General features: G+C 49.3%; 1 protein-coding gene across 1 annotated transcript in view; it reads left to right on the top strand.

Annotated features, from left to right (window-relative positions):
- Positions 1-21,617, top strand: part of SYT17 (synaptotagmin 17) — an 88,424-nt gene that overhangs the window by 14,653 nt on the left and 52,154 nt on the right. Inside the window, exon 5 of the mRNA XM_039255874.1 lies at positions 634-1,253. Coding sequence (XP_039111805.1) covers positions 634-1,253 — 620 coding nt within the window. The remainder of the gene's footprint in view (positions 1-633; positions 1,254-21,617) is intronic.

Here is a 21,617-nt window from a genome sequence, read left to right as displayed (position 1 = left end):
TGATGGGCACCCCACAGCAGTGAAGTCCAAATACGGTTCTTGAAGAAGAGCAGCAGTTACCATCGAGTGAGCTCTTACCCTGTGCGTGTTCTGTGCCGACCTTTCCATGCATTGGCTCCATGAATCACCACAGTCTTTGAAGTAGGTGCTGTTATTGACTCTGTTTTACAGATGGGGAAACTGAGTCCCAGAAGCTCTGGCTCCAGAGTCCACTCTCTGAAAGCGGAGACAGTCTAGGGTAACAGCTAGAGTCAAGACTCTGGGGCCAGACAGGTTGGGCTTGACTCCTGGCTTCTCCTCTTAGTACTTGTGTCCCTTCTGGAGAGTTCCTTGTGGTTCCTGTATCCTCATCTGTCAAATTAGTCATTACCTAATAACTTGTGGAGATCAGGTGACTTGAGATATCAGTGCCTATAGAACAGAGCCTGGCAGTGATGGAGGTGACAGTGACGCCATGTTGCCTCTCTTAGACTAAATAAGAGGATCTCAAGGTGTGGAGAGCAGATGGGGAAGAGCATCATGAAAAAGAGGGGACAGTATGAGAATCTGGGAAATGTTGCCAGTCTCATGAAGCGGCCCAGGTTTGGTCCCGTACATGGAGGTATTAATTGTTATTTTCTGGCGGCTTTTTAGGTCTTGAATCCAGACGACCCAGCTCCCCACTCATTGATATTAAACCCATCGAGTTTGGTGTCCTCAGTGCCAAAAAGGAGCCCATCCAGCCCTCGGTGCTCAGACGGACCTACACCCCAGATGACTATTTCAGAAAGTTCGAGCCCCAGCTCTACTCCCTCGACTCCAACAGTGACGACGTGGACTTTCTGACGGACGAGGAGATCTTGTCCAAGTACCAGCTGGGCATGCTGCACTTCAGCACCCAGTACGACCTGTTGCACAACCATCTGACCGTGAGGGTGATCGAGGCCAGGGACCTGCCACCCCCCATCTCCCATGATGGCTCACGCCAGGACATGGCCCACTCCAACCCCTACGTCAAGATCTGCCTCCTGCCGGACCAGAAGAACTCTAAGCAGACGGGGGTCAAACGCAAGACCCAGAAGCCCGTGTTTGAGGAGCGTTACACCTTCGAGATCCCCTTCCTAGAAGCGCAGAGGAGGACCCTGCTGCTGACCGTGGTGGATTTTGATAAGTTCTCCCGCCACTGTGTCATTGGGAAGGTGTCCGTACCTTTGTGCGAGGTTGACCTGGTGAAAGGCGGGCACTGGTGGAAGGCGCTGATCCCCAGTTCTCAGGTAAGCGGGTGAGTTTGCGCTGTTTCCTGGTGTCCAGGAACTTTAAAAAAGAAAACAAAACAAAAGATGACTTTTATTTTATTATTTAAATTGTCTTTGCATTTTAAAACCTTTTTATTTTGAAGTAATTTTTGACTTAGAAGAAGGTGCAAACACAACACAGAGGTCATGTGTTCTCTTCATCCAGCAACCCCAGCAGTAAATCGTACACAACCAGAGTGCGTTAGCGACACCAGGAAATTGACGTTGTCAACTCAACTACGGACTTTATTCGATTTTTGTGGGTTTTTACATGCATCACTGTGTGTGTGTGTGTGTGTGTATGTGTGTGTGTGTGTGTTCTATGAAATTGTATCACATGTATAGATTCCTGTAACCACCGCCACCCTGGGAGCTTTTTTGTCATCGGTACTGGCTTATTTAATAAGGACCATGATTGTCCAGGGTATGAAGTGATCAGTCATTTTGACTTTCAGAAATTGATTTGGGAAAAATAAAATGAAGGCTGAAGCACAGGATGATATATGGATGTTTTTCAGGCAAATTGTGAGTTTGGCTTCTTTCCCCCATCAGCCCACAGACGTGCGGTCGGCTGCTTGGGAAGCCACCCACGGACCAGGCTCTGTCCCCAGTGGGCTGATAGCGTCCCTCCCTTGGGCATTCTGTGGACTGGAGGATGACAGTGCACGTACTGTGGGTGGAAGGATGAGGTGGAAGCCCAGGGGAAGGAAAGGACCCAGCCGGTTGGAGGCCAGTCTGGTCCATTCATGCTGAGGGTGACGATTCTGTGTAATGTAGGCGAGATTATTTTGTGTCAGACACACCAAGGTGCTCTTCAAAGCTGAACTCTGCTGGCCAGGGATTTGAAGATCCAGCATCCCATCTGGGGGACGGGTTTTAAACATTGCTCCAGTGTGTGTGTGTGTGTGTGTGTGTGTGTGTGTGTCCGCGTGTGTCCGTTCAAAGACAGATTTATCCTTCTCTTAGTTTGGATTTCCCCAGAAGAAAACCCCAAGGCACAGGAAGTCATCTATTGGGGAGGTAATACCAGAAGAAGTACCAGGAGGCAGTGGGAAGGTCACATAAAGTATACATTTTCAGGCCCCCGCCACTGGGGCTGACTGGAGCTGTGAAACCGGAAGCCAGCGTGAGACACATGCTAGGAGGCTCTCCGCCTGAGGGGTGGAGGAGCCGGGGTGTTTATACACCAACTCCTGTCAGCCACCAAATGAGGGCAGTTGGGCAGTGGGGACCTTGCCTGGCATCGCTGGCCTGTTACAGTGGCTGGTAAAGAGATGGTTGACATCCCCAGGTACAAAAAGCAGACCTCTAGATCTGACAGCTGGACGCAGATGCGTGTGCGCTGAAGTGATGGGGACCAGGAGATGGTGGTCAAGGTGTTAGCTGTGCTTGTCTAATCCCATAGCCTCCTTCCCGTCACATGGTCAGGATGCATTGGATGCTCTCCATGTGCCCTCCTCAGTATGTGATCTCAGTGGGTTTGCAGCCATTGCGAAACTTAGGATTGAAGGAGGGAGACCCTCTCTGGACCAAATGACCTCTGTGTTGCCAGCCTGATTCTGCACGTCCACGAAAGACCCTGGACGTACAGAGAATCTGGGCATCCACACACCTTGCCCCCTCTAGGTCTGGGCTGAAATGTTACAATCTCAGCAAAGATTTCCTGGCACGGCTGCTCTTGTTCGAGTCTCCAGAAATCGGAGGCCGAGGCCAGGACGTGGGTGCAGGTGGTTTATTGGGGAGGTGATCCCAGGAAGCAGGAGTGAGGGGTGAGGAGATGCAGGGAAGGAGAGAACATCCATAGTCAGGGGTACTTCTCCAGGCTGCCGTTCTGGTCCCTGCGCATGGTCAGGTGGGCTCCCACGGCCCCACGGAGGGGCGGGGACAGAAAAGAGGAAGAGACCCGGTGTGCTGCCGTCTGCCTGGGCTGAGACCGTGCCCAGGCGGGACTTTGAGACCGTCTGTAGCTGGCACCGGAGGCGGCGTCTGCTGCCTCCCTCCGCTGCCATGGTAGCCCCCTCCCGAGGAGCTCCTCATCCCCCTCCCCTGCTTTTACTTTTCCCCACGACACTTACCATCCTCCCGCAGACCATATATTCCATGGTCTGCCCCCCCACGATCTTTGTCTCTTGTGTTCAGTTCTCTGCGGCAAGCACCTACAACAGCGCCTGGCATGTGGTAGTGGCTCATAATGGTTGTTGAATGAATGAAGGATGGAAGGAAGGAAGGTTCCCCCCAAGTGAATTTTTTTTCCCGCCTGCTACCCTCCCCTCCCTTCCTCCTCCTCCTCCTCCTTCCTTCTCACTCAAAGAAAGTCTCATGGAAACTGACGGAGAGAAGAGCAGACTCTTATCTCCCCTTTCAAGGCGGCTCTGGAATTTATGCTTTGGGGGTCCCTGTCTGGCTTGGTTGGAATTTATACTCTGTGAGTAGAAAGGCCAGTTTTCTGAGGTTGGGTTCCCTGAAAGCAGAGCTTGAGACAAGGATTTGGCTGTGGATTAGTTTGCAGGGCCGCTGTGACAAAACGTCACAAATTAGAGGTTTAAAACGACAGAAATGTACTGTCTCACAGTCTGGATGTAAGAAGTTCGAAAGCAAGGCCACGCTTCCTCTGAAACCTGTAGGGAGAATCCTTCCTTATCTCTTTCTGGCGTCTGGTGGTCACTTCAGTCTCTGCCTCCGTCACACGTGACCTCTCTGTGTGTCTGTGTCTTCTCGCTTCATATAAGGACACCGGGGGCCCACCCTACTCCATTATGTTCCCATTTCAAATAATTACATCTGCAACAACCCTGTTTCCAAATAAGGTCTCACATTCGGAGGTGCTGGGGGGTTTAGATGATAACATATCTTTTGGGGGGGGTGTCGTTTAGCCCAAACCTGAATGTAGAACACCTTGCAGGAGAGGGAAGAGAGCCGTCTAGGGAAAGGGTGCGAGCCCAGCAAGGACATGGTCTTAACCAGGCCTGGCCTCGGCCTGATCTGTGGTGGGGAGGGGACTCCGGATCGTGGGACGGCGCTGCAGTGTCCTTCCTCTTTCAGACCGGGAGCCAGCCTTTCGTACTCCCGTATCTGCCCGTCGTGGGTTGGCACGAGCCTGGGAAATCTGCTCTGCAGCTGGGCAGCCACGGGCCGCCTTAAAGCTTCTGTCCTACAGAACAGGGGTCCTGAGCCAGGGACACTTTTGTTCTTGGGACACTGGACAGCGCTGGGCATCATTTTGGGTTTGGTGAGCGGAGATCAGGATGCTGTAAATATCTTCTCGACACAGGACAGCCCCCAGCATGAGGAATGGTCTCACCCAAGACGTGTGCAGTGCCAGCATGAGAAAGCCCACTCTGAAGAATGGGAGAGTGGAGGCTCGAGGCCCCCCAGGGACTGCCATGCAGGCAAGGCGAGAGCAGGGCTGGGGAGCCCTCTTCCAGGCCAAATGGTTGTTGGGAAGCGGGGAGAGCCGGGGGCCCAGGGTGTTAGGAGCAGGTATCAGGAAACTCTCGTTTTTCATTCCATATGTGGAAAAGGAGATACAGGTTCTGAACAAAAATGCACATTGAGCAAAGTAGGCCTGCATCGGGGACAGAAAACAAAATCCTCACGCACTGTGTTACTGAGGCCATCGGGTGTCAATGCTGATTTTCGCTGCAGGCCAGTGCCTCCCTTCGCCAAAGCGCCTGGGGTCACTTGAATGGGCGGGAAGATGCAGCGGTGGAATGAGGGGAAGGCAGCGCTCCAGTGCTGTTACTAGCCTACCTCGATGGTGTGGGATCAGTGGGACTCTCAGTGTCTAGTTCTACATTCCGCACCTTGGGTTCTGCGCCTTGGGGAGCCCGCGAGAACAGGGGGCTGGTGGGGCCAGCACTTAGGCATCCTCTGGCTCCCCGCGGACTGTCCCAGCTGGTTGGTGGCTTTGAACATTGTGTCTTTGATCCTGACATTCAGGAAGCTAATAGCCAACGGAGCTACTGTAAATTGTGGGGACTTGTTGATAAAGCCTGGCTAGGAGCTCGGGAAAAGGAGGACAGAGGAATAAGAAGCCTATGGGGTGATCAGACAGGTGTGAAGGGACTCTTACAGCTGGGAGAAAGTCTGCTTCTCCAAGTGGACCGCAGTCAATCGACACTTTGGCCATTAAAGGTGAAATCCGTGTAAATCTTTAAAAAAACTGTTAGTAATGATGACAAAACACACAAGACAAGATTTACCAACGTATCCATTTTTTAAGTGTACATTTCAGTCGTGTTGAGTACATTCACGGCGTAATACAGCCATCACCGCTGTCCGTCTCCAGAGCTCTTTCCATCTTGCAAACCTGAAACTTTATATCCATTAGACAGTAGCCCCTGGCCCCTAGCTCGCAGCACCTGGCTGTCACCATTCCTGTGGCTCTCTGAGTCACAGGTGCCGTGTAAGGGGAGGCACGCAGTGTTTGTCTTTTGTGACTGGCTTATTTCACTCGGCACAGTGTCCTTGAAGTTCAACTATGTTGTAGCCGGTGTCCGAACTCCCTTCCTTTTGAAGGCTGAGTAATATCCCTTTATATGTATATACCTCATTTTGTTTGTCAATTCATTTGTCAGTGGATTGTCGTTTCCACCCTTTTAGTTATTGTGATATATATTATAGTATATATTGTGATACGTTCGTTTATAATATGATGTGTTATTATGACATGTAAGTATATAATATAATGCTATAGCATATGATAATAGTATGAATAATATTGCTGTGAACATGGGCGTATACATATTTCTTCAGTCCTTTTTTAACCCAGAAAAATATCCAAGGATAAAGGCAGTTTATTTTCTCCTAAGATCATGGGGCTTTGGGAAGGATGGGCAATGTTGTGGGGAGAGGAGGTGCCCCATGGACATAGCGAGAACCTCGCAAAACGTTAGAAAGGACCAAGTTCCTGGGGTGCCTGGGTGGTTCAGCCAGTTAAGCATCTATCTGACTCTTGATTTCAGCTCAGGTCATGATCCCAGGGTCGTGGGGTTGAGCCCCACATCGGGCTCCAAGCTAAGCATGAAGCCTGCTTATGATTCTCTCTCTCTCTCTCTCTCTCTCTCTCTCTCTCTCTCTCCCCCCTCTCTCCCTCTCTCCCTCTCTCCCTCTCTCCCTCTCTTCCTCTCTCCCTCTCTCCCTCTTTGCCTCTCTCCCTCTCTCTTTCTCTGCCCCACTTGCTCTCTCTCCTCCCTCTAAGGTAGGTAGGTAGGGAGGTAGGGAGATAGATAGATAAATGGACCAGAGTTCTTACTCCAGCTTGTAGCTGGAATCCTGTAACCTGTGGGTCTTGCTTTGGTTGTGCCCAGGCAGAGACACATTACCTACAACCTTCCACCACTTACAGCGCATCTGTACAGAGCTAAACTCTTCACAGGAGAAAGTACTTTTTGGAAGTGAAAGTCCCTCAGACTGGGGGGAAATGATAATTATTTTGACCCCGTAAATTCACAACACAAGTATTATACCTATAAAATACTTTTTCATTAATTTAGTCGTTGAACACTTGTCAGGAGCCAATCAGGTTCTAGGGTCTGGGATTTCTTTCTTTCTTTTTTTTTTTTTAAGTTTATTTATTTTGAGAGAGAGAGAGCGCGCGTGCGCCCACACAAGCAGGGGAGAGTCAGAGAGGAGGAGAGACAGAATCCTAAGCAGTCTCTGTACCGTCAGCATGGCAGGGGCTGGGATTTCTGATGAAAGTCAGTATCTACTGTGAGCCACGCAGGGCTCTAAATGATTTACCTGTGCGAATTCATTTATCCTAACGGGACCGTTTTATAAAGGAGGAAACTGTGGGGGCGCCTGGGTGGCTCAGTCAGTTAAGCATCCAGCTTTGGCTCAGGTCATGATCTCACGGTTCTTGGGTTTGAGCCCCGCATTGGGCTCTGTGCTGACAGCTCAGAGCCTGGAGCCTATTTCGGATTCTGTGTTTCCCTCTCTCTCTGACCCTCCCCTGCTCACTCTCTCTCGCTCTCACTCAGAAATAAATTAAAAAAAAAAACATTAAAGGAAGAAACTGGGCAGAGAGAAGTTACGTAATTAGTCTGTGCGTCTAAGTGGTAGGACTGAGGCTGTTTGACTTAACGAGTGGCGTGCTGTAACCACGGCATTATATCGGTTCTCCAAGGCAAGCCAAACCAAGTCCCTGTCCTCATGGAGTTGACATTCTGGTGGAAGGAGGTGTGTAGCAAATAAATGAGTTAGCAAATAATGCCGTGTTTCACCATCAATGCCAAGAGAGAAAACAAAGTAGGATATGGGGCTGGAGAGGGAGGGCTAGGTGGTGAGGGCAGGGAAGCTATTTTAAATGGGTGAGCTACACGGAGTAAGGGGGTGAGCCTGGAGGATGTTTGGGGGAAGAGCATTCTAAACAGTGAGTGGAGGAAGTGCAAAGGCCCTGAGGCAGGAGCTAGTTTGGCACATTGACAACTGGAGTAGCGTGAGTGAGGGGGAGAGCTGAGAGGACATGAAGTTGAATTGGTATAAAAGGTCACTTCATATCCATCTTAGGGCTAAAAGTATAGGTGAAGACTTGAATTTTATTCCTAAGTATGATGGCAAGTCCTGGAGAGTTTTGAGAAGGAGAGGTGACCCGGTCAGGCTGTACTGGAGAAAAATCACTGGGGGACAAGATACTTATATCCAAAATATATAAAGAACTCCAAGGACTCAAAAGAAAAAAATTCCAGTTTTAAAATGGGCAACAGTTTTGAACAGGAGCTCCACCAAAAAAGATACATACAGATGGTCTATAGGCACATGGAAGGGTGCTTGACATCATGAGTCATCAGAGAGCTGCAGATTAAAACCACGGTGGAATACCACCACACACCGACCTAGAAGTTACACAGACCGACATCACCAAATGTTGGTGAGGATGTGGAGTAACTGGAATTCTCAGACAATGGGTGGAATAACCACTTAAGAAGAAGTTCTAGTAGTTTTTGTGAAACTAAACATTCCTCTACCCCCATGATCCCACCCTGACACCCCTAGGTATTTATCTAAGAGAGATGACAATGTTATGTCCACACAAAAAAATTGCACACACATTGTCACAGCCGCTTTACGTGTCCCAGGCCCCAGACCTGGCACAGCCAGGTGTCCCATCTACAGGATGAAGGGTAACAAACGATAGGATATTCATGTAATGCAACATTATTCAGCAATAAGAAGGAACAAAGTACTGATATTCACAACAGCATGGATGAGTGTCACAAACAGTATGACAAGGGGAACATTGTTGAGCAGCCATTACGCTAAGTAGCAGCCAGACCCAGGAGAGCACGTCTGTATGACTGCCTCTATATGCAGTTTGAGAACCCACAACTAATCATGGTGAAAAGTCAGAACAGTGGTTATGGGAAGTGACCAGTAGCGGCGGGGATCGAACGGAAGGGAGCGAGAGGGATACTTCTGGACTAATAGTGAAGTTCTACATCCTGATAGGACTTTGATGCCCAGGTGTGTGCATTTGTCCAACTCACGTGGTACACTTAAGGTTCGGGCATCTTGTCCTACACAAGTGTTCTCTGCGCACACACGCAAAACCCCAAAGAGCTGTAAACACATATTGAACTCTGGTTACTGATCTGCCTCCCTGAAGTGTTTCAGGGAGAAGCGTACCGATGTCTGTAACTGATTTTAACATGCCTTCCAAAAAGATCGTTAGATATGCAATAGGGCAAGTATAGCACATTTTAAAAACATTAATGTAGAATTATCAATAACTGCACCGCAGAAGTGAGGTGATGTGTATAAAGGAGGTGAATGCACAGGTCTTTCAGCCCTTCTGTATTTAACTGTCTTTATAGTAAAATACTGGGATGCAAAGGGAGAAGAAAGCAGAGGCACAGTTAGGAGTCATTTGCTAGGGTCTTGTAGAGAGGAGGTGATGTCCCCAATCTGCGTGTAAGGTACAGGGGCATGAGGGACCAGAGACTATTTAAAGGGCACAACCTTTGGAGCATCTGGGTGGCTCAGTCAATTAAGCGTCCGACTTCGGCTCAGGTTATGATCTCACAGTTTGTAGGTTCGAGCCCAATACCGGGCTCTGCTGACAGCTTAGAGCCTGGAGCCTGCCTCCGATTCTGTATCTCCTCTCTCTCTGCCCCTCCCCTGCTTGCACTTACTCTCTCTCAAAAATAAACATTTAAAAACATTAAAAAATAAAGGCACAATCTTTGATGTCCAGGACCAAGCCTTAGACACTGGGCTCTGGCTTCGGGGCGATGTGGACGAGGCTGCCTGACAGAGCCAGGATTTTGCCATCGTGCTGACCTTATTTTCACAAGCAGTGGTGGCTCCCAGGCTTCAGCCTCACTGATTCCAATGTCCTGAGTCTTGGATGAATCGCACTTCAGCGAACGTGCTGGGGGATTGTAAATGCAGGAGATTCTAAATGTGGTCCTCCTGCTGAGCGACGCCGGTGGCTGGGGGCAAGTGGGAAGGGTTAGCTGCCCAGGCTGGGCATACGAGTCCGCAGCATGGCTCTGCTGCTCACTGGTCGGCTGTTGTGACTGTTGAAGGAGCCGAGTGCCCCACGCAGGCTGCCATTAGGATTCTGTTTTATGGAGCCATTTGGGAAGGAGCAGACTCAGGGTAGAGTGCTCGTAAATGTTCTTGAGGGATAATTCTCAGTCGCGCAGGGGTGTAGCATCTTTTATTACAAAGCCAGATTTCCCACTGAGGAGAAATGTTTGATTTGCGCTCAGAAGAAAATGTGTTTAGTCAAAAGTGATATTTGCACACTGAAATGCTGGATATTTATGTTTCTGAAAATTGCTTTAGCCGGAGATTTGCTCGGACCAAAGGAACGCCTTTTAGATCTTCGATGCCTAGTTTTCAGGGTCTGGTGGCTTAGGAAGTGAAGTCTGTGCATACTGCCTTCGTCAGGTAAGATTCAGAGACTCATATTGGGCAATAAATGTGTTCTGGGTGCTCACACATGCTGGACCCCGGGCTGGGTGCCGTACTTACACTACCCTCCCGGATGGACAGTAATGGCACCTGCATTTCATAGATGGGGACCCTGAGGCTGAGAGAGATTGAGGAACTTACCTATGGTTGCACAGCTGGATTGGGGACTTGAACCTGAGACTGACTCTAAGCCCATGTCCATAACCACAGGAAATGATCTATTTAGGAGAAAACCCTGGCCAATGACTTTGTAAACTGACCTCACCCCGTGTAACTTGAGCATGAGAAGACCGTCTCTCTCATGAGTGTAACCACATTTCTATACGAATATGTGCCTTTCTTCCTTCTACCCTTGGAGTTATCCCCTTAGAAGGAATTCTGCGTTTGCTTGGAGCCTATTTTGGAAAGGCTTCAGAGTCCAGGGTCATACTTGTGCCTTTCCTCAGGAGCACCAGACTGATGGGATGTTTGAAAATGTCCATAGGACAGTCTGATTTGGTGACCAAGATAGGTGTCAGTGGCGGAACTGCCTGTTTCTTAATTGAGAATAGAAAAAAAAAATTGTGTCTTTGAGGTAAAGAGAGGAAGTGTCTTGGATGGCCCTCAAAATGTCTATTTTCATCAGGAATCTTGGTTAAAATGGACAGAACCAGGGCAGCTGGGTGGCTCAGTCGTTTAAACATCCATCCCTTCTTTTTTTTTAACGTTTATTTATTTTTGAGAGACAGAGAGACAGATCACGAGCTGGGGCGGGGCAGAGAAAGGAGGAGACAGAATGCGAAGCAGGCTCCGGGCTCCGAGCTGTCAGCACAGAGCCCGATGCGGGGCTCGAAGTCGCAGGAGATCATGACCTGAGCCGAAGTCGGATGCTTAACTGACTGAGCCACCTGGGTGCCCCCAACTCCGGCCTTTTTTTTTTTTTTTTTTTTTTAAATAAGCATCCATCTCTTTCTGCTCAGATCATCATCTCTTGGTTCATGAGATTAAGTCCCATGTCGGGCTCTGCACTGGCAGTGTGGAGCCTGCTTAGGACTCTCTCTTTCTTTCCCTCCCAGCCCCCATCTCAAAATGAATAAATCTTAAAAAAGAAAAACCTGACAGAACCCATCTCAAACTAGCTTTGGTCAGAGGGGAAGGTTTGTGGTAGTGTGGGCTCCCGGCGCTACTGGCTCTAGGAAATGGGTGGTGCCCCGAGAATCTTTCTCAGCCGAATGTTCCTCAGCTCTGCCTGCCTCCATTGCTTTTTCTCCCAGGAAGCCCCTTCCTGTGCCCAAGCACAGGCGGCCACAGCTGCCCCAGGCTGAGCTCCCACCAGCTAGGCTGTACGTGTGGGAGGAGACGTCCTCTCTTCTAGAAGTTCCAGAAGCCCCAGGGAGGATTCCCAGGGGCCTGTCCTTCCTTGAGTCCTGCCTCGTCCACATGGTCGAAGAAGGCTTGTCACCACGTCCACATGTCAGCCTGTCGCCGCCAAAGCGGTTCAGTTCTTTCTTTGTTACTGTTGCCGTTTCCCTGGCTAACGCACTGAAGGACCTTGGCGGGCAGGGGTTCAAGACCTGGCCCTGGTAGCAGGCAGATGTCACCTCTCGGAAGTTCCCAGAAATAGAGGGGAAGGGCGTGGCCCTGGGCGTGTGCCCCATGGCCTTTAGCTGTTGGGCTCCCTTCCCTGGAGGACCAGCTCTCCAGGATGGGTCCTGATCAGATGGCCCAACCCCACTGCCTTCTCTGGGGCTCACTGGCCACCGGAAAGTCATCTGTGACCTGGCCTGGGCTCCCCTAGAAGCAGACCCCGAGACCAGGATTTGAGTGCAAGTATTTTGTTTGGGGGTGCTGCTGAGAAAAGCCAGCAGGGAAGCGGGGGAGTGAGACTTGTAATACGGGTCGTGTTATCAGGCAGGTGACTGCGTGGGTCACCTCGGTGTAGGGGCGAGGGCGCCAGGGCCTGTGTTCCCCCGCTCCCGGCAGGCGCAGGTGGAGGGCTGCTTCCAGGAACCTTTAATTCCCTGGGCCCCTCCAGCCTGCTTCGTGGACGTGCAGAGAGAGGGCTCTGGTGGCCGGGGAGACTGCTGCGGGGACAGACGGTGCTGGTGGCAGGGGCTCGGCCGTGTGGGAGCTGGGGCGGCTCTTGGCAGCCGTCTCTCTGGGCTTTGGGGTGGGTGGGCAGGGACAGTCCTCAGCTTTACCCACTCGGTGTCTCCTCTGCTTACAGAGATGGGGGCGGGGGTGGCTTTGAGCACTGCAGGGTCCCCCCTCTGTGTCTAAAAATCCCCGAGGGAGGTGCTGGGCCCCACTTGTTGCTGGCTCCGTAGTACCTGTGTCTTTCCCCAGCCCCGGGCCCAGGAGGCCAAAGGAAAGGTTCCCCCTCTGCGCCCTGTTGATGTTCCCATGATGTCAGCTTCCGCTGTTACTTACTCTCGGTATTTGCGGCACGTAGAAAGAACTTGGTAGATGGTTTTTGAACTGAGTAAATATTGTTGTGTAAAGAGTGTTAGCTTTAGAGTTAGACTGACCTGGTCAAGGTCCCGGCTTCACCCTTTACCAGCTGTGTGAACTTGAGTCCAACTCCTCAACTGTAAATAAGGGATAATAAGGCGGTGCTTACGGCATAGGGACTTGGGGCAGATGATAATAAAGAGAGCTGACCCTGACATGGCGCTCACTGTGTGACCCTGACATAGCACTCACTGTGTGACCCGCGTGGTGCAAAGCGTTTCTATTGTATTAACTATTGTTATCATCCCATTTTATAGATGGGGAAAACTGAGGCATGCATTAAGTAACATGCCCACGTCCACAGAACTGGGATTTGTACCCAGGCTGTCCAGCTCCAGAGGCTGTCCTTTTAGCCCCTATTTGCCACCACATTACATCTCGATAAACCAAGATCAGGCAGGCAAAGCATTTGGCATATAATATACGCTGAGTAAGTATTAACTGGGAGCTCATGCACTGGGAAGGAGGAGGGTGGAAGCTAAAAAGAGAGAGGAGAAGAGGTTGGGAAGCAAGTCAAATCGAGGCCATGAGGAATTGGCCATATAGGGTCCGATTTGTGTTTCAGTATATACTGTGGTCTTACCATGTCTCGGGCAGACAGAGATGGGAAGAATTGAGGACATCTTTTCAAAGGTAAAATAGCTGTTGATTTAGGCATCCAGAGTTGTGTTGGTTGGGCCAGGTTCCTGGAAACTGCCGGGAGTGGTACCCGCCCCCAGCCTCTCCTGACTGCATGTTGTATTTTGAGATCGCTCACCACCTGATACCCTAACAGACCAGGCCCTCCACAAGGCAAATGTCAGGTTTTTAATGAGCATCCCTCTTTAAGCTGTTGTCAGCCTTGACCCTCTCAGTCGGATCCTGGCCTCTGTGTGTGTTAAAAGGGTTTCCTGTCCAGGTTTTGGTGAACAGCCATTTTTTGGCAACGCTGTGCAGCCAGGGCCAGGCCCAGACCAGAGCCTTAGAAGACAGCATTAACTAAAAGTTTCTTTTCATGTAGTCCTTCCTGTTTTCCTCCTTCTAGAAGAGAAGTGGAGTTTACCTTTCAGATCTCAACATGAATGTTTGATTCCTAGTTATAATGTGAACTAGAAGGGGAACCAGCAATGATCTGGACCAAGCCTATTTTCTAGATGAGAAGACTGTAGCACAGAGTGGTTGAGTGACTTGTCCAAGGTCACACAGCTTTCAGTGACAGCTTTCAGTGACAGCTTTCAGAGACTATTAGTTGCCTGACTTTGAGGTGGTGGGGGTCTTGCTGCTGTGCCACACTCCTTCACTCCACAAGGGAAGGAATCCATGGTGACTAAGTACAGGCCTTGGAATATACAGACCTAGGTTCAAGTCCTGCTTTTTATACCCTCTAGAGGTGTGGGCCTGGAAGAATTATCTTACCATCTCTAGGCCTTGGTTTCTTTGTCCATAAAGTGGGGATGATAGAGATGCTGAAACTAGCTTGCACCAGCTCACAGAGCTCATTTTAAGTTGTCGGGAATTTCGCAAGCCGATCGACTTCACATCGAAGTCAGCCCTTGTGTATGGAATTGACAGATACTACAAGTCAGAGCCTTTTCCCCTCCTGGAGGGTTAAGTTCCACATACCGCACATCATAGTGGTACTTATTTCAGGGTGTTCCCCCACCACCACCTGGCCTGAGAGGGCCCCTTGGGGCTCAAAGCACAGGGCCTGATCTATGTATACAGTTGCGTCCTATAAAGAGTACAGCCCCAGCCATCTCACAGATCCTCAGGCCAGAGTCAGCCCAGCCACTCCCAGTGGTGTGACCTGGGGCACTGACCCATTGTCCTGAAAATAATGGTGACTGGTTGACTTTTCCTGAGTCTTCCCATTGACCAGTATTGTTTTAGGGCTTTCCCTATAAATTTGAAAATCACCCAGGGACTGTCATTATCTCTATTTTTCATTAAAAAAAAAAATGAGGCATGGTGCGCCTGGATGGCTCAGTTGGTAGAGCATGGGACTCTGGATGTCAGGGTCGTGAGTTTGAGCCCCACTTTGGGGGCAGAGATGACTTAAAAACAAACAAACAAACAAACAACAACTTAAAAAGAAAGCAAGAAAATAATTTAAAAAAATTAAAACCCTGGGGCCCAGAAAGTCTGAAGTAACTTGCCCAAGGCCGTGCAGTCAGTGAATGGAGCAGTCTGCATTCGAAGTCTGGCATCTGCTCCTGGCCTCCACCCTCTCTGTCTCTGAAGCTCAGCTTCCTTCTGGCAGGAAAAGCTAATTCGAGCTCAAGAGTTGCGGTGAGGGTTGCACAGCATTCACACAGGCCCTGGGCCATCGCACGGCCTCTGCTAACATGCACTTACTGCTGTAAGCCCTAAGTAAATGTTGCTGGCAGACTGTGTAGTTGTGCTAAAATCTTCTCAGCTAAGGGACCGTGACTCAGTTTGACCAAGGAGATCAAAGCAACATTGGCCAGCAAGGGATTTGTCAAACCCCAGGAGTGGTTGAGAAGATGAGGCTGTAGCTCTTAAGTGCCTGGAGGGTGGGTGGTCCTAGTGTCTGGTGGTTGGCTTCAGAGAGAATGCTGGGGCTCTGTTCAGAGAGGGAGAGGTGGAAGTCTTCAGTGGGCCGTTGCCATTGACTGAGCCTGAACCCATGGCAGGTTCTGGGGCTACAGGCAAGAGGGAGAGCTGGTCCCTTCCCTCAAGACTTGTCGATGGAACAGATGGTGAGCATTTGTCAATACTTCCTGTTCCCTGACACCTTGCGAAGGAAGCATTTTCCATACATGACCCCATTGCATCATACAAGCCTTGAGGGACAGTGAACATCCCCATTTGACACATGAGGAAACTGAGGTTCCAGTCAGTGAATGATTTGCCTCAGATGTTCATGGAGTCAGAGGCGGAGCCAGGGCTTGAACATAGGTGACTCGAGCTCAGTACTTCCTCGTTTCCTGGAGTGGCCTCTGAGAAACAGCCATGGCCCTCAGTGACGAGGACGCGAAGTGGAAATTCGTGGAGTCCTGAGAGAAGGGCTTTCAGTGCAAGCAGCCGCAGAATGGACCGGCCATCTGGAGGGAAATGAGATGTAAAATGATACCGACTCACTAGCTGCTGGGCTCTCAGTTCTTCCCATATATTAACCCATTGGATTCTTTCATCATGTTCATCAGAACGGGTAGGTGTTCTTACTATCCCATTGTGCAGAGAAGAACATGGAGGCTGAGGAGTTGAGAACCTGGTCACACGGTGAATGGTAGAGCCGACATTCCTCCCCGGCTCCCTGCGAGGAAAGGAGGGCAGTTTTGAGAGGCCCGTGGGGCAGGTCATAGAAGCCAAGGAGGAATTGAACCGCAAGGCACCTGGGCAGTTCTGAGACCTTCCTGAGCACAGCTCCATGGACTCCTCTCTGTGGGGTCGAATGCCCAGGGTCAGCCCCGCCCAAACCACAGCCAAAGCCGGTCTGATACCAGAGTAAGCGGGAACCATGCTGAACAGACAGAAACAACATTTACTGCCTCTAGGGTCCCCCCACCCCCAAACTGAGACTGAGAGAAAGTGCGGTTGTTTAATAAGAGGGTTTCTGAAGGCAGCTGACGTAAGAAAGCAAAGTCGCTACAGGAATGCCTGTGCTTTTCTTGCTTTTTTCTAAAATTGATCACTAGGTGTGTTAGACTCTTACCATGTGCCAGGCCCTGAACTAGGTAAGAGGGTGGGCTTTGAAGTTCAAATCCTGACTTGAGCACGTATACCTTCATCCATTCAGTAAATATTTACTGAGCTCTCATGCAGGATGCTCATGTTATCACAGGGGATACTCACTGTGTGACCTTGGGAAAATTACTTGCCTTCTCTGAGCCTCAGTTTTCAGTAGGGGACAGCGGGGGAAAAAGCCAAAGAGCACAGTTGTCAAAAGTGCACAATCTGGGGCACCTGGGTGGCTCAGTGGGTTAAGCGTCCGACTTCAGCTCAGGTCATGATCCTGCAGTCTGTGAGTTCAAACCCAGCATCCGACTCTGCGCTAACAGCTCGGAGCCTGGAGCCCGCTTTGTAATTTGTGTCTCCCTCTCTCTCTCCCCTCGCCTGCCCATGCTCTGTCTCACTTTCCCTCCCTCTCCAAAAAAAAAAAAGCAAAGCACAATCTGGAACCAGCCTCCTTAGGCTCATACCGTATAAGGTGTTTTTACTCCTAACACTTCTGACACTAAATGTATGGAGTGTTTTCTTCACACCAACACATTCCGCGTTTGTCCAGACAGCAGCAGAGTGTCCTACAACTTGGTCCAGTCCTGATGCTCACTGCCTGGGGTTCGTTCACATCCCACAGTCGAAGGGCTCAGTCTCACCAGATGGCCTCCGTCACAGATGCCAGTTGCAAGTCCCAGGTTGTCCCCATGCTTTGACTGACCCAGCTATAAAGCAGGGGTTCTCCTGACTTCTGCCTCAGCTTCCCGTAATTTGTGAGGATTGCTCACAAGGCTCAGGAAGACACTTTACTGTTCGTTTATTTGAAAGGATATAAACTCAGGCGCGGCCAGATGGAAGTGACACGTAAGGCAAGGTATGGGGTGGGGGGCGCACGGAGCTTCCATTCCCTGTCGGGGTCCACCATCCTCCCAGCACCTCAACCTGCTAACTCAGAAGCTCTCTAAACCCTGTTATTTAGGAGGGTTTTTTAAAAAATATTTTTTATTTATTATTTTTTTATTATTTTTATTTATTTCTAGGAGAGAGAGAGAGACAGCGTGAGCAGGGGAGGGTCAGGGAGAGAGGGAGACACAGACTCTGAAATAGGCTCCAGGCTCTGAGCTGTCAGCACAGAGCCCGACACGGGGCTCGAACCCACGAACCGTGAGATCATGCCCTGAGCTGAAGTCAGATGCTCAACCAGCTGATCCACCCAGGCGCCCCTTAAATATTTTTAAATGTTTATTTATTTTTGAGACAGAGAGAAACAAGAGTGTAAGTGGGGGAGGAGCAGAGAGAGAGGGAGACACAGAATCCGAAGCAGGCTCCAGGCTCCGAGCTGTCAGCACAGAGCCTGACGCAGGGCTCAAACCCTCAAATCTGAGCTGAAGTCGAATGCTTAACCAACTGAGCCACCCAGGTGCCTAAGAGGTTTTTTTAAAATGGAAGTTTCATTACATAAGCATGATTATTTACATCACTGGCCATTGGCGATTGAACTCAGCCTCTACCCCACCCCCTCCCCAGAGTCCCAACTCTCTGATTGTGCCTTGGTTTCTCTAGCAGCCAGCCTTCTTCCTGAAACTATGTAGGGACCCCCAGCCCGTAGTCATCTCATTAGCAAACACAAGACCCTCTTATCTCCCCAGAGAGTCCAAGGGTATTAAAAGCTGTACGCCAGAAACTACGGACAAAAACCCAAATATGTATCTCATTTTGGATCACACGCTGGCTCTGCCCCCTGCTCACTGTGGGATGGTGGGCGCATGGCTTGACCATCCATTGTCTCCCTTTCCTCGTATGTACAGTGAGGATATGTCGTCCCTCTCTGAGAGGGCCGTAGTGACGATCAAATGGGAAACTAAAGGGACACACTCAGAATGCTGTGCGTGGCATGAAGTTGCCAAGAAACACTATAATGTAAGAAGAAAAGGTGACCAGGAGCTGAATTCTGGGGAAAGCTGCACTTCAGGGCCAAAAAAAAGGAATAAGAACAATAAAGACCGAACAGTGGAAGCTAGGAGGTAAGGGGAAACCCAGGAAGGACCACTGTGATGCCAACCAACAGAAGAATTTAAAAAAGAGCTATTCTCTGCTAGAATGTCGTGGGGTGTATATTACGTTCCCCGTTTTTCCCAGGACAGGAAATGGGGCCCAGAGAGGTTGAGCAGCACATCCAAGTCCACACAGTCAGGACATGCTCGAGCTGGTGTTGAAAGGTAGCCTGTGACCTCATTCTTCTGCACAATCTGCCACCGTGTTAGTGTCCTGGAGCTGCCGTCACGGGCTCCACAGATCGGGTGGCCTGACGCCACAGGAATTAATTCTTTTGCAGCTCTGGGGTCTGGGAGTCCAAACTTAAGGTGTTGGCAGGGGCTCCTTTCCGGAGGCACCGAGGGAGATTCTGTTCCATGCCTTTGTCCTAGCTTGCAGTGACAGGTGGTTCTTGGCATATAGATGCAGCCCCTGGGTCTCTGCGTCTGTCATCACATGGTGTTCTTCTCTGACTGTGTCTGTCTTATAAGGACACCAATTATGTTGGATTCTGGGGCCACCATACTCTCAGGAACTGCGTTATAGGGACCTTGACTATCTTGCTCACTTCTGGGTCCTTGGTGTCTAGCACAGGATAACCAATGAGCGCCTACTGTATGCTAGCCCTGTGCCCTACATGTGGTAGATACTCTATAAATATCTATTGACAGGACACCCGGGCTGGATCTGAAGTTGGATAGGTGTTGGGGAGACACAGAGAAGCAGAGGGGGACTTTCCACACAAAAATGGAATGAGCAGATGGTGGAAGGGTCTGGGGGGCCGGGCCCTTTTGGCTCAAAATCTCTCCCTTAGCTGCTAGAACTTCTCTCATCCACTTCCCCATAAGTGCCCTGGCCTTTCCGGGGGGCTGTTCCTCCTACTAGAGGGAGATTCTCCCTTAACATAATTCTGTCCACTGTTTGTCCTTTGTTATGGACACTGGGTAGCTGGAGACACGGCTTCATGCTCTTGTTTCAGGTTTGGGTGGATGGTGTTGCGTGTTGTGGAGTGATCTCTGTTAGACCAGCTGACTTTGCTAGAAGCTCTTCTCTGAGAGTTCAGTTGAAGAGTCAAGACCTCACTCTTTCCAAGATACCTGAGTGGATCTGAAGTATGTTGACTGAATTTAGATGGCCACTGAGTGCTAGACAGACACTCTCCATATCAAAAGACTGAGCTTCTCTCCCATCTCCCTTGGAAGGCTTAGCTTCATCTGCAGGATATAAGCAAATGTTTCTCTCCGTCAGTATTCATCAGGAGTCTCCTCTGTACCTGGAGAGATGGGCAGAGTCATATAAAATCACTACCCTCAATGAGGTCATTGCCTCATGGGGCAGAAAGACAGGAGAAAAGGTGGTGACTGCCTCAAAAATTGAAAACAGAGCCTTACCTCACACCATATACCAAAATCAAGTCCAGATGGTCCAAGGATTTACATTTGAAAGGCCAAACTTTTAGAAGGAAAAAAAAAAAAAGAATATCTTTACAACCTTAGCATAACAAAGCACTTCTAAAAGAGTCATAAAGGGGGTGCCTGGGTGGCTCAGTTGGTTAAGCGTCTGACTTCGGCTCAGGTCAGATCTCATGGTTCATGGGTTCAAGCCCCGCATCAGGCTCTGTGCTGACAACTCAGAGCCTAGAGCCTGCTTCGGATTCTGTCTCCCTCTCTCTCTGCCCCTCCCCCCGCTCATGCTCTGTCTCTCTCTGTCTCAAAAATAAATAAACTATATAAAAAAAAAGTCATAAAGTACCAACCGTGGAAGAAAAAGATGGGTGCATTCTATCATGTTAAAATTATGCACTCTGCTCATCAGAAAATACAGTAAAAATATTTTTTTTAAAAGACAAGCCACAAACTGGGAAGGTATGTTTGTTATACACATATATTAGTTTACTGGGGCTGTTGTAACAAAGTACTAAAAACTGAGTGGCTTAAACAACAGACATTTAGGGGCACCTGGGTGGCTTAGTCGGTTAAGCATCCGACTTTTGCTTGGGTCATGATCTCACGGTTCGTGGGTTCGAGCCTCGCATCGGGCTCTGTGCTGACTGCCAGTTCAGAGCCTGGAGCCTGTTTCAGTCTGTGACTCCCTCTCTCTCTGACCCTCCCCTGCTCACGCTGTTTCTTTCTCTCTCTCTCTCCTAAAAATAAATAAAAAACATTAAAAAAAAAAAAAAAGACATTTACCGTTTGGGAGGCCTGTAGCCCAAAATCCAGGTGTCTGCAGGGTACCCTCTGAAGGTTCTAGGAAGGATCTGTTCTAGGCAGCATAACTTGGTCTCCACGTGGCACTCTCTCTAATATGCATATCTGTGTCCACATTTCTCCCTTTCATAAAGACACTGGTCATGTTGGATTAGAGGCTTACCCCTACTCCATTATGACTTCATCTTAACTAATTACATCTGTAAGGACCCTATTCCTAAATAAGGTCACATTCTGAGATCCTGGGGGTTGGGACTTAAACATGAATTTGGGGGTAGGGGGAGAGACACAATTCAATCCATAACAACACACAAGAGGTGGGTAGTTTAGTATCCATAATATTTAAAGGCTTTTTCCTAAATTAATAAGAGAAAGACAAATACCCAGTAGAAAATGGGCACAAAGAAACGAACAGGGTCTTTCAAAAGTATAAAGAGCCAATGAACGAGATACAAACTAAATCCAAATTAAGATACTCAGCGGACAGGAAAACTTAGAATGGCTGACAGTGACAGGCAGACGCAATCCAGTGGTAAATGCGTATTGTCGGGCAGCCATGGGCATGTAGCAGGCATTGAACTCACGCAGAAAGATAGGCTGTCAACACTTTCATGCAAAAGAGGAAATGCACTTAAATCAATATATGATTAGACATTCAATCAAAGAAATAGAAACAAAAAAATATTTTAGCCGCCCACAGATCCCGTGCCCACGTGCTAAAATGTGGATGTTCATTCAGTGCTGGTGACTTTGTGGGGAGATTCCATCCTGCTGGTTGCCATGAAGTGAGTTTAGCCCTCAGGGCTGGTCTGACAGTTCATATTGAGCAGCATACAAATATTTGGATATTTTTATATATCTTGATATATTCTTTGACCCAGTAATACCACTGATGGGTTTTATTGGAAGGATGTAATCTGAAAGAAGAAAAATACCGAAGTGCTCGATTTTTAGGTCATTAAAAATAACCTGAGTACATAGCAGGGTGCCTGTGTGGCTCAATGGGTTGAGCATCTGACTCTTGATTTTGGCT

The sequence above is a fragment of the Hyaena hyaena genome, unplaced genomic scaffold (genome assembly GCF_003009895.1).
Source record: "Hyaena hyaena isolate Hyena2069 unplaced genomic scaffold, ASM300989v1 scaffold_550, whole genome shotgun sequence".
NCBI classification, from domain to species: domain Eukaryota; kingdom Metazoa; phylum Chordata; class Mammalia; order Carnivora; family Hyaenidae; genus Hyaena; species Hyaena hyaena.
The sequence above is the reverse complement of the archived record's forward strand: the minus strand, read 5'-3'. Positions and strand labels throughout refer to the sequence as shown.